At 40.2% G+C, this 12,341-nt stretch overlaps 1 protein-coding gene across 1 annotated transcript in view; it reads left to right on the top strand.

Annotated features, from left to right (window-relative positions):
* Positions 1-2,780: 2,780 nt before the first annotated feature.
* Positions 2,781-12,341, top strand: part of pigk (phosphatidylinositol glycan anchor biosynthesis, class K) — a 34,485-nt gene continuing 24,924 nt past the window's right edge. The window contains exons 1-8 of the mRNA XM_046052841.1: positions 2,781-2,938; positions 3,144-3,197; positions 3,343-3,434; positions 4,275-4,410; positions 6,891-7,002; positions 7,258-7,354; positions 8,752-8,869; positions 10,579-10,689. Of these exons, the coding sequence (XP_045908797.1) occupies positions 2,873-2,938; positions 3,144-3,197; positions 3,343-3,434; positions 4,275-4,410; positions 6,891-7,002; positions 7,258-7,354; positions 8,752-8,869; positions 10,579-10,689 (786 nt within the window). The 5' untranslated portion in view covers positions 2,781-2,872. The remainder of the gene's footprint in view (positions 2,939-3,143; positions 3,198-3,342; positions 3,435-4,274; positions 4,411-6,890; positions 7,003-7,257; positions 7,355-8,751; positions 8,870-10,578; positions 10,690-12,341) is intronic.

Genomic DNA, 12,341 nt, shown 5'->3' with positions numbered 1-12,341 from the left:
GAGGAGAGGAGGTCGGTCTATTTCGTTTGATTGCAGTTTGGCTAATTATGATTGCATAGTAGTCTACTATAAAACACAGTTTAAGGAAGCAGTTTCCCCCATTTAAACCACTATTTTAATCAAGAGGTAGAAGAAGCTTTCAGAGAGACGCTCATGTTCGCTCCTCCATCAGCCATAACAAGATGTAGTAGGCTACATATCATAAAGTGGTCTCTTCCGTGACTCTGACAATGCATCGATGTGTAAAAATCACTCTGTCAAATCTGCACGTAGCGGACCATTCACGACCATCTCATCCCCACGAAGCGCACAACAGCTCTCACCTCAAATAGTTGAGGTATCTCCCGCCGCGCGAGGTACTCCTTGGCATCGTTGGTATTCATCTCCAGTCGGATACTTGAACTTGTCCGGGGCGGGTTTTTTTCCCCCTCAGGTGTCTCAGTGTCGTAAGGTAATCTTTTGTTAACTACCGAGCTTCCCCTCAGCGCATTTTTGCCTCGTGCGTGCACTTTACAACTGGATTCCTGCAGGCGATGCCACCGCGCCACCCTCCTCTGTGATGCGGATGCGTGGCTCGTCCGTCTTCCCTCCTACAGCGCTCCTCTTCCAGCACGCACCATGTGTGCACAGAGGTTGCGCGCAGTGCCAAAAAACGCACGCACCGCCTCGGTGTGCTTTGATCGTTTACAGTCAGCCTGTGAACTTAGTGGTGATATTTAATTGATAAGGCACAGAAGGCTCATTGGGCAAAGATTTATAAAAATGTGATTTACAGTAATCTATAGGTGCTTTTAATTGGGTAATATGGATAAAGAAAATAACTTCTGTTCATATCCTTCCTGAGTATTTCTTTAATTCCTTGTTTGTATTCTTAACCTATTGTTTACGATATCAACAATGGACCCTCAAGCTCACCATCTTGACACTATTTCAAGGTGTCTCATAGAATAAAACTAATGACTAACTAACTAAATAACTTGTCATAACTTAGGATAAGCATAACATCCCAAAATATTTGATTGACCGCATCATAGGTACAAAGTAAAACAATTAAACCTTTTGGTGCAGCTAAATGCAGCCATGGATGCATGCCTTTGGTTACAGATCAACATTTAACTTACATAACAATGTATATCTTTAGTTTTTGTTCCTTGGAATCAAAAAGTTCAAAAGTTGAATTCCACTGGTCACATGGACAATGCTTTTTTAGGCAACACAGGAATAGGCCAGATTGATTGCCTGGTTTGTCCCATAGGATTTGATTCTTATAGGCCACTAATCCTCTTGACAACTGGACAGCTGACTTCTCCTTGTTGGTTATATCACAGAACAACTGTAGATTACTTCAGTGTGTTAGAAAGTGAGGCTCATTCCAACTGAAAAACATTTCATGCGTGACCAAGAATCAGTCATTGCCGAGGACCAAAGAGCCTCACAGTAAAATGTTAATAGATGGATTGAAAATGGAATAATGATGAGATTCAGGCGACTGAGAACTGTTTTGTTGGCACACAATCTGTCCTTTTTAAATTTTTGACTGAAGTGATGCATTTGGAGGAGGCATTACTATGTTGAGCTCTGAGCAGGCAAAGCGAGGGTGATGCTGCAGGTCAAAAAGCAGCAGAAGTTGGAGATGCCCAGAGAATTAAATTGTTGGCAGACCTGTAAAGGCACCCTGCGCTGTGTCAAAACTGATTTTGATGCTGCTTTTCCACCAGACCTTCTACTCGCTACGCTGTAATGTTACATTAGAATTACATGAAATATATGCAGGGCTTCCAGACTCTTCAGCAGTAACATGACACATATTTTGACATCTGCTGCCTGCAATATCAATGTCACTTCTCATTATGAAGGCCCTTACCAATTAGCTGGAGAGAGCATTTGAATATAAAGTTGTCACTGTCATTTGATGTCTAATCAGCTAACCAGCGATATAGTATGACCATATCGAGACATGCAGTCAACTGGTTTGCAGGAATATGAACACTTTTGCTAGAGATGGAATGAGAAAACACTATGAAGTCCAATTTGCAAGTCCATTAAATTATCCTCCCGTCATATCCCATTGAGTGGTCCCCATATGTGCACTTACTGTTATGAATTATAATCCTGCTTCTATTGATTTTAGCTTTAAAATCGATTTGTTCACTCCTGGAAGAATTCTGCATCTGTACATTTAATGATAAGCCATACACAAGCTGTGTCATCTGACAACCACAAACAGCCTCTACTAGGAGTCACTCTCAGTAATCTTATCAGCACTGATCTACCAATATTAAGTTAATTAAAACACATTTCATATATGCATTTAATATTTAATACATTTTATACGTGCAACAATATAGTTCTGTTTTCAAACTATAGCCTATTTACAAAAGACTTTTACGAAAGACAGTAACATATATTTATACATGTACATTAGCATGTTTATAACGGTCAACTAAAAGGATCTGCTTTTGTACAGTTATTATCTCTTAAATACTTTACAGAGTTTTGAATTCATTCATTCATATGGTTATTTTTCTTTCTGTCACTAGCATGTATGCAATGCATTTACGTCTTGGAGACTGTTTATGTATCTGTGGTTTTCTGCTTTTAATCACCCCGGGTGATTTAGCAGCTCGACCATAGAAGACCATAGCAGCTCGAACATAAAATGTCTTGGCATTTGATCCTCAGGTGGAGCAGTTTACTGATAATGATGTTTACCCAATGCTCTCTTTCTACAAGTTTAAAAATGTATGATTTTTTTCCATTCACGTTCTCCATCTCGAAGCTTTTGTTTTGAAATGTCTCCTACCGGAAGCGTTTGCTGGGCGGAGCCGCCGGTTTTCACTTCCTTATTGGACACAGCTAATAGTGCTGCACAATGAAAGTCCTCACTTTATTGAGTTTATTTTCAATATTTTTATTAGCGAACAGCATTAACATCGAGGTGAGTGTATAGTATATTGGCGTGCAGCTATGAATATCCAGCCAATGTGTTTGTTTTATGTTGAATTTCTCCTGAAATGTCACCTCAGTGTTAGCCTCCTGTACTGTCATGCTAGCTGCTTTTTTGAGTCTGGATGCTTATACGAGGTGAAACCTACAGTCTATGGGTGAAACCAGATTAAGAACTATCCTCTCTTGTTTTTCAGGACAACGCAGGGCAGTTCTTCAGCAGTGGTCATACTAACAATTGGGCTGTTCTGGTGAGTATTCATTGATGTTGCATCTTTGCAAGAGGCTGAGTACATGCTAATTGTTTTTCTGCATAAATGATGGGGGCAGCAGAAACATGTTTATGCCTGACACATCGGCTTTTCTCCATTTGCATCTTATGTGTGTGATACGCAGGTGTGTACATCCAGATTCTGGTTCAACTACCGTCATGTGGCCAATACTCTGTCCGTCTACAGAAGTGTTAAGAGGCTGGGCATTCCTGACAGGTGACTGATAAAACTTTTATCTTCCTTATTTCAAATTTATTGTGTCATCTTAAGATAATTAATTGTGATATTAATCTAGAAGTACAGACAGGCATCAGGCATAACATATATTTATGAGGTGTTGAAGTTTAAGAGCAGTTATAAGCCTTTTTCTCAAACATCAGATATTGACCAGTCGTGGTTTCCACAACATGAGAACATACACTACAACTGTATATTCTGTCTTCTTGATTTTTAACTAGTCATCTGACTGTCGTTGTATTGGTATTAGAGTAGAGAGGAACATAGTTTATAATTCTGTGATCATTCACATCATGGGGACAATTAAGAGTATAAGTAATGCATGTCCATATAAACAAATATACAAATTCATAAAGATCTTCTCCAATATGCAGTTTTTATGTGGCTACTCTGCCTTAAACAGGGTAGATCTGTAGAGAGCAACAAGGAACATGGAGAGTGAGAGACAAAAGGATTACATGTGACAGGTCCCCTGCCATACCTGAAGTGGGGATATCAGGGTTAATGTTGGATGTGGGGATGGTGGGCGGGTTGGCCCTTAAGTTATAGAGTTTGTGGTTCAATCCCTGACCCTGTACACCTGTCGATGTGTGCTTGAGCAAGACACGGAACCCCGAATTAATTCTCCCGTGTATGTGGAAAGAAAATGTTTAGTCGCTTGAAAAAAAAGTTTCTGCAAAATGTAATGTCACCAATCCTCACTATAATGGTATTTAATGACATAAGACTTGTTTGACAACATGAGTGCTGCATTAGTCTTCACACTTATTTTCAGATTTAATCATTTTAAATGGCCTCTATGATTTTCTCTTTTTCCAGCCACATAGTTCTCATGCTGGCTGACGACATGGCTTGTAACCACAGAAACCCCAAACCTGCCACAGTGTTTAGCCACAAGAACATGGAGCTGAATGTGTACGGTGATGATGTGGAGGTAGACTACCGGGGATATGAGGTCGGTCCACATTGCAATCAGGCAGTTAAACACACAACTGTAAAAATGTAATTTATAGCGACTCAGTTCTGTGCTTTACAAGGTGTTTAAATGACCTCTTACTTTTCAGTATATTTTCCACTGGCCTTTTAAAGGCAAATTTCTACATGTCAATATGTTGAAGGCTGAAATGGGCAGATTGCTCCAAAAGGATTTCTAAATTACTACCCCATTGTCTAGACTTTGAACCAGTATATCTCCTTTTTAAAACTTTAGCTACAATTATACACACACACGAGCCCGAAATGATTCATAACCCTGGCAAATTCTGACAAAGTTACTTTTATTCAACCAGCAAGTTGTTTCCTGATTAGAAATGACACAGGCGTCTCCCAGAAGATAAGACGATATACAAGAGGCATCATTGTGCAAAAAATTACTCATCTTTTATTTACATTTGAACAAAAAGTAGCATGTCCAAAATTACTCATACCAGTCTCAATCAATCGAAAAGCCTTTATTTTATCTATTACAGCAATCAAACGCTTGCTATAATTGCGGACCAGCTTTCTGCATGTCTCCACTGGTATTTTTGCCCATTCATCTTTAGCAATGAGCTCCAACTCTTTCAGGGTGGAGGGTCTCCTTGCCATCACCCTGATCTTTAGTTCCCCTCCACAGATGCTCAGTGGGATTTAAGTCAGGACTCTGGCTGGGCCACTGCAAAACGTTAATGTTTTTGTCTGCTAACCATTTCTTCACCGCGTTTGCTGTGTGTTTTGGGTCGTTGTCGTGCTGAAGTGTCCACTGGTCTGCAGACTACCTGATGTTGTTGTTGAAAATTTTGATGTATTGCTCCTTTTTCATGGTGCCGTTTACTGTGAGTAGGTTCCCTGGTCCACTGGCTGAACAACAACCCCAAAACATTAGGTTCCCACCACCATGTTTGACAGTGGGGATGGTGTTCTTAGGGTTGAAGGCTGCTCCTTTTTTTTATGCATAATGAAGACTACATCATTGTGGCCAAACAATTCAATTTTTGTTTCATCTGACCATAAAACAGAAGACCAAAAGTCTTCTTCTTTGTCCAGATGAGCATTTGCAAATGCCAAGCGGGCTTTTGTGTGCCTTATCTGGAGAAGTGGTGCCCTCCTTGGTCTGTGTCCGTTGGACACTGCACACCGCTACCTTGAGATGTTGCCACCAGCAGATCCCAGATTAATCAGGATGGCCTTGGTGGTGATCCTTGGATTCTTTTTTTACCTCTCACCATCCTCCTGGCCAGCACAGGTGTCACTTTTGGCTTCCGACCACATCCTCTGAGATTTTTCACAGTGTAGAACGTCTTGTATTTTTTAATAATACTTTGCACTGTAGCCACTGGAACTTCAAAACATTTAGATATGGTCTTACAGCCCTTTCCTGACTTGTGGCCAGCCACAATGCGTAGCCGCAGGTCCTCAGTGAGCTCCGTCTTAGCCATGACTGTCCACAAACCAACAGCAGAGCGCTTCTGATTTTCACCTGTTGAGTTGATTAAGACAGCTGTTCCCAATGACTCAGGGTAATTAGGATGCTTTAGAACAGCTTGGACTATTTGGAATGGTATAGATCTTTTGATTTTCCCATAGACTGTGACAGTTAATTTTGGACATGCCACTTTTTGTTCAAATGTAAATAAAAGATGAGTAATAATTTTTTTTTGTACATCGTCTTATTATTTTCTGGGAGACGCCTGTGTCATTTCTAATCAAGAAACAACTTGCTGGTTGAATAAAAGTAACTTTAAGTCAGAATTTGCCAGGGTTATGAATAATTTTGTGTGTGTCAATGTCAGATGTAAAGGGGTATAAGCAGTGTCTTTAATATAATCTTTTATGTAGACAGCTATTATACTGGTGCAGTAGGGGGCTGTGGTCACTGCTGTTTGTCCAGTGTTTGCTCTGTCTGTTTACCAGGAAATTGCTTGATATCGTGTGCATTTTCAAATACAGGTGCACCTAAGTGTTTTTTGTCATGGCAAAGCAGATTCCCACAGGTGTATTCACTCTTTATCTCTCTTTGTGTTTGATTATTTACTTTGCTTTGAGCTGGTCTTTTAAATATGAATAAATAACACATTGCCAATCCATGATTAGTATTTGTGTGCAAGAAAAGCTGATAAAACTGAAGAGGGGGGGAAAAGAAGAAAAGAATACAATTAGTAATTGATTTTCACAGTTTAATTAAAAGATAAGTAAAACAGGACAAAAATATTTGTCTATTACCGTATGTCATACTGACCATACTGATGCAAGGTTTAGTTTATGAAATGTGCTAGTGTTTCTATACAGTCTATGGTTTCGATTGGTAAATGTTTTGACTAGTTAAATTGCTGACTGTTTTCTTAAACCTTTGTATATGTGCATTGAATTAGAAGATGTATATTGCATAATTCATCGGTGCCACTCAATTCTAAGTTATGAAAATTGATGGCATTTTGTATCCTGTCCATGTTTCAGGTGACAGTGGAGAACTTCCTGCGTGTTTTGACTGGAAGGCTGCCACCCAGTACTCCACGCTCAAAACGCCTCCTCTCTGATGACCGAAGCAACATCCTCATATACCTGACAGGTAATTAAAAGACATATTTACCTCCAAATACTTCACTTACACTCTTATATTTGTTCCCTGTGTGATGATCAGTGCTTTGATCTATTATAATTCACTGTGTAATTCATTACGAAGGTAGCCACGCAGAGTTTGTCATTTCTCTCACACAGTGCGCACTGCTGCCAGTTCTTCTCATGTATCTTGTCATTTTGCATCCTGTGTCGTATTTTTTGCATTATGAATCAAGAGAATGAATTATTGATATGTGTTTAACAGGCCATGGTGGGAATGGTTTTCTGAAGTTCCAGGACTCTGAGGAGATAAGTAACGTGGAACTGGCTGACGCGTTTGAACAGATGTGGCAGAAAAGAAGGTAAAATAACTGGAAAGTTATATAAGATGAATGCCTCGTGACATAACATCATATACTGTGTTTCTCCACTTCACTTCTTCTCCTGAGGCCTAATTAGCTGTGCAGCATGGTAACAAGCATTTAATGGCATGAAACTTTGCAACCTTTGGATGTGAACGTCTTCTGGAGGAGTTTCGCTGGAAGAGATGGATTTTTTTTTTTGGTCTTCTAATGCAGTGCTTTAGGGAGTTACCATATACACATTTTTGTCACACAGAAATCCAATAGCCCTTTGCTAATACACTACCCAGGGTACAAGTGCATTTTGTATGTTGATTCTCACATGAGTGCATACTGCATGTTCCTTATGCAGGGCTGTTATTAATTGACCTAACAACAGGTTAAAAGACAGTGTTTCACTATCATCTCTGATGGAAAGTGAGTTGCATCTCTAAACATCCAGTGTCACTGTGGTCAGAAGTAACACCTGCAATCACACCCAACAGTAGTGATGTCACATGGGAATTGACTCGCTGGCCTTATGGTGTGGTAAGAGGGAACCAAAACAGTAAAGTGTGGATTGTAAAACAAAAACAATGAGATTTTTCAAATTGAACTGTCATTTGATAATTAATATAAAAATATTGATCATAACAGCTTTATATCAACAGTATTTAACAGAATTGTGTGTTGAAACTGCCTTGAATTTGACTCGTTTCCATAGATTCCCGACCTATTAAACTAAGGTAACGCATCATATGTTACTGTATCGCACAAGATATTTATTATATACCATAAATATACCAACACAACCTCTTATGAAGTGTTTATTATGAATTGATTAGTTTAGGCGCTGCTGTGTTGAGAGTCACTAAATGAGCAAAAGTGGCTTTCTGCTACCAGCGCCTCTATTGTCCCCCAAACCTATCAATAGAGTCAGTTACCCCAGGCCACTAGATAAAAGCTTAGTGACGCCGGCTTTGATGCTGATGTGATAATTGCAGGCTTGAACTGACAAATTACAGTCACCATAGAGACTTGGCCACCTACCTTCATAGTCCCCAAACCACCTCACTTCAGTCAACTCGATATAAAAGTCTTATCATGTTTGCCTAAACACCGGGAAGACGCTAAAGCCAAATTTCTCTTTCCTAGAGGAAACAAACAGAGGAAGGAGGGAAACAAGGGAGAAACTGTGTGGGTGTGTTAGAGGAACTGAATGAAGCTGTTGGTTTTTCTTGGTCACCATGGGAACTGCAGTATGAAAGATGGTTTGAAGGTTTGTGCCAGTAACCAGGTTTTATTGGAACAAATGGATGAGTGTTATGCCAGCTGTTTCTTCTCTCATTAGTTTTGTTTGAGACTGTACATGATGTTTGTGTGTGTGTGTGTGTGTGTGTGCGCGCGCGTGTCTCCAGGTACAATGAGCTGCTCTTCATCATTGACACCTGTCAGGGCGCCTCCATGTATGAGAGGTTCTACTCTCCAAACATCATGGCTTTGGCCAGCAGTCAGGTTGGAGAGGACTCCCTGTCGGTGAGTTACCTGCCCTTATGTAGAAGAAATTAATTAAAAACCATCAATCAGTTTGTCTGTTTTCTAATAAGTGGTGTGGTGTGACGGCACATTGCAGCTGAAGACAAAGCTATGTTCATAAAAACACACCCCATAATTCAAATTGTCCTTCTCCAAACATGAAACACAAAACAAATTTCTGTTTAGAGTGCTTTGGGAAAGTTAAGCAACTGCAGTCAATGTTACACACAGATCATTGTAGGTAACATTTTCTAATTACAACATTTAGTCCTCGTCCTGAATCCTTTTCTCTTGAAACAATAAAACTGAAAACCTACTTCTTAATAAGTATAAGATAAGCAGGCCCAACAGCATTATGTTTTAACTAAATAATAAAATGATCTTAAATTTGTCCCTTTTGTACTAAAAATACCAGGACTAACCAGCCCTGTACTGAAATACTTTGTCTTCTACATACATACTTTCTGCTGAGGTTGCTAATTTTTTGCCTCGGACATGTAGCTTTAGCCTTGTTAGCACAATATCATGTATATAGCCATTAAGTGCAGATCCAAGAGTCTTATTTAAAAAAAAACGCCACCAATAAAGAGTTACCTGGGTTAAGCTTTTTTAACCAACTCATGGAACTAAGATTAGCTTAGTAGGGCCTAGCTAGCAACAACTGATTAAATCTGGCAGCAACAGTAACGGATAGGCAGAGGTGAAGAGATGGGTCTTAAGGCGGGACTGGAAAATGGTGAGGGACTCAGAGGTGCGGATCTCATGGTGGAGGGAGTTCCAGAGCCTGGGAGCTGCCCGGGAAAAGGCTCTGTCCCCAAAACTGCTGAGCTTGGACTTGGGGACAGAGAGGAGACCGGCTGAGGTGGATCTGAGGGACCGTGAGGGTTGGTAGGGGGAGAGGAGGACAGTGAGGTATGGAGGGGCCAGGTGGTGAATGGCTTTGTAGTTAAGGACCAGGATTTTGTATGTGATCCGGTGAGAAATGGGAAGCCAGTGTAGTTGTTTTAGGACTGGAGTGATGTGGTGCCAGGATTTGGAGCGGGTGATAAGTCAAGTCTTTTATTTTACTCAATGAGAAAGCTTTCATGTTGGCTGCAGCTGCTTTCTTAAAAGAGACTTCTCAGCTGAAACCGTATGTGCTTTGGACATCTGTTTCCTCTCCCCATTACAGAATGACACCCGTGGTGCTTGTCATTACGCACTTTTCCACACTGATTAGGGGTGATTCAAAAGGGGCATAGTTTGAACACAAGTTGTCAAAATATTTTTCTTTTGATGTCATTACCCGGCAGTTAGTGTTGGTGCTAGTTATTTCTTCCTGACACCATCTCTGAATCCAAAAGATGCACTGTTGTTCACCCACTGTGTAGTTTTAAGGTGATGGCAGTCACTCTTTATCGTACCCTGCCACCGCTAGTCACTAATTAACTTCACCTCACCGATCAGATCCAGATGGTATAATCAAAACACACCGCACACTTTAATTGTGCATCTTAACAAAGTGACATATTCTTGTTTTTGGAGAAGGAATTATTTGTGGGGCATGACACAAGACATTTGCCTTGTTTTGATCATCCAAATGTGTCTAAAACAAGGGAGGAGTTCTGAACCAAAACTTGAAGTGCCATCAAATCACCTGTGCTGATGAAGTGCTGTTGGATATTGAATGTTGTTGTTCTTGTATTTCTCTTCCTCCCGTCCTTCTCCAGCACCAGCCAGATTTGGCCATAGGCGTCCATTTGATGGACCGTTACACCTTCTACCTGCTGGAGTTCCTGGAGGACATCCACCCTGCAAGCAAAGCCAACATGAATGACCTGGTGAGGATGTGTACTTGTGTGCGTGCCTTTTACCCAACATCAGAGAGTACATGTGTACTGCAGAGTAGCAACTAACGTTAATATTGTTTATCAGTGATGTTTTTTCTATTCAGAGATTAATTGTTTTGTCTCTAAAAATGCCAGAAAGTTGTGAAATATGCCCATTACAGTTTCCTAGGCTTCCAAGGTGATTTTATAAATTAACAGTCCACAACCAAAGGTATTCAAGTTAAATCAATGATCTAAACATTTTTTTTCAAGTAACAAGTGATAATTGGATCAACTAATCCATTCAGCACTAGTGTACTGTGTGCACTAATAAATGTTAGTGTTTGTGCCCTCTGCTACTTTTATATGTCATGTTACACACTGAAGCAGTAGATGTCTTTTTTACATAAACACATCGTTTATTTTATAAATGTGCTTTCTATTTAGTATTTACTTAAAGCTACGACGCCCCCCTTTATTCACTTCCAGGGAGTGAGACTACAATGGTGCTCAAACAATTAGTTGATGAAACAATTAGTCGAATGACTAAACTAAATTTATAGACAATAATTTTAATAATAGTTAACCGTATCAAACATTTATATAAGCAAAAATGCCCAAACATTCGGTGGATGGTTTTAGGTACTTACTCAGCTCTAACTTGATTATCAGTGGATTTTGTCAGACAACACAAGCAGTTTGAAGACTTCTATTTTGCTACTGAGAAATTGTGATTGGCCCTTTTCTCGATGTGGGGTAATCTATTAACCCAAAATAATTATTATATTCATCGTTATTAATTAATTGCTAGCTGTAGTTAAATTTTTTATGGGCTGTGGCAGAGGTGACTCCTGTGAAAACATTTGTGGTTTGGTACCTTTTTATAGTGAGACACAGGGTCTGTCCTGCGCTGCCCTCCTCTTCTGTCTAGTGTTATAAAGTGTCTGGTCCTAAAGGAGCTAGATGAAAGTCACACAGGGCTCTGCACTTGAAGCAGAATGTCTGATACTGTGTTAAGGTTGTTGGCCCTTGACACATGTCGGTGGTGATGGTGAGTACATGCTGCTCCGGGCCACGGCTCAGTCTCAGCAGCACCTCCCTTTTCATCTTTTACACTCCTACGGACATCTACTGGCCCCAGTGACCACTCCTCATCCCCACCACCAATTTGCCTCACCAGGAGTTACAATCAAAACACCTCAAATCCTTACTCCGGCACTCAGTCTGAGCTCAATCAATGTTATCTGACTAAAGCTTATTATTCTTTCCAATATTCCTTTTTTGAAGATGCACTCTTTGTTCTTGTGCTATTTTGTGGAATTAAGGGTCAATACTATGGATTTCCCAGACAGGCCTACCAAGTTTTCTTGTTTTAAGTCTGCAATGGCTTGCCCTTTGATGAAACAGAAATTGCATCCACCTTCCCAACAAAATCCGGGTCCGTTTGGCTGAGAGAGATAACGTTCACTTCGGTTTAACTATTTTATTTTATGTTCAAATGGAGAGCCCAGTCGGACAACACACTGAGGAATAACACGCTCAAGAGGATTAACCCACAGAGGCATGGAAACATTTGTAATTGATGATGCCATGCACAAATGTCAGGCTCCATGCCTCTAATCTTCTCCACACACTGTCACATATTTTAACACCTCCCAGCAGCT

The sequence above is a fragment of the Micropterus dolomieu genome, linkage group LG06 (genome assembly GCF_021292245.1).
Source record: "Micropterus dolomieu isolate WLL.071019.BEF.003 ecotype Adirondacks linkage group LG06, ASM2129224v1, whole genome shotgun sequence".
NCBI classification, from domain to species: domain Eukaryota; kingdom Metazoa; phylum Chordata; class Actinopteri; order Centrarchiformes; family Centrarchidae; genus Micropterus; species Micropterus dolomieu.
The sequence above is the reverse complement of the archived record's forward strand: the minus strand, read 5'-3'. Positions and strand labels throughout refer to the sequence as shown.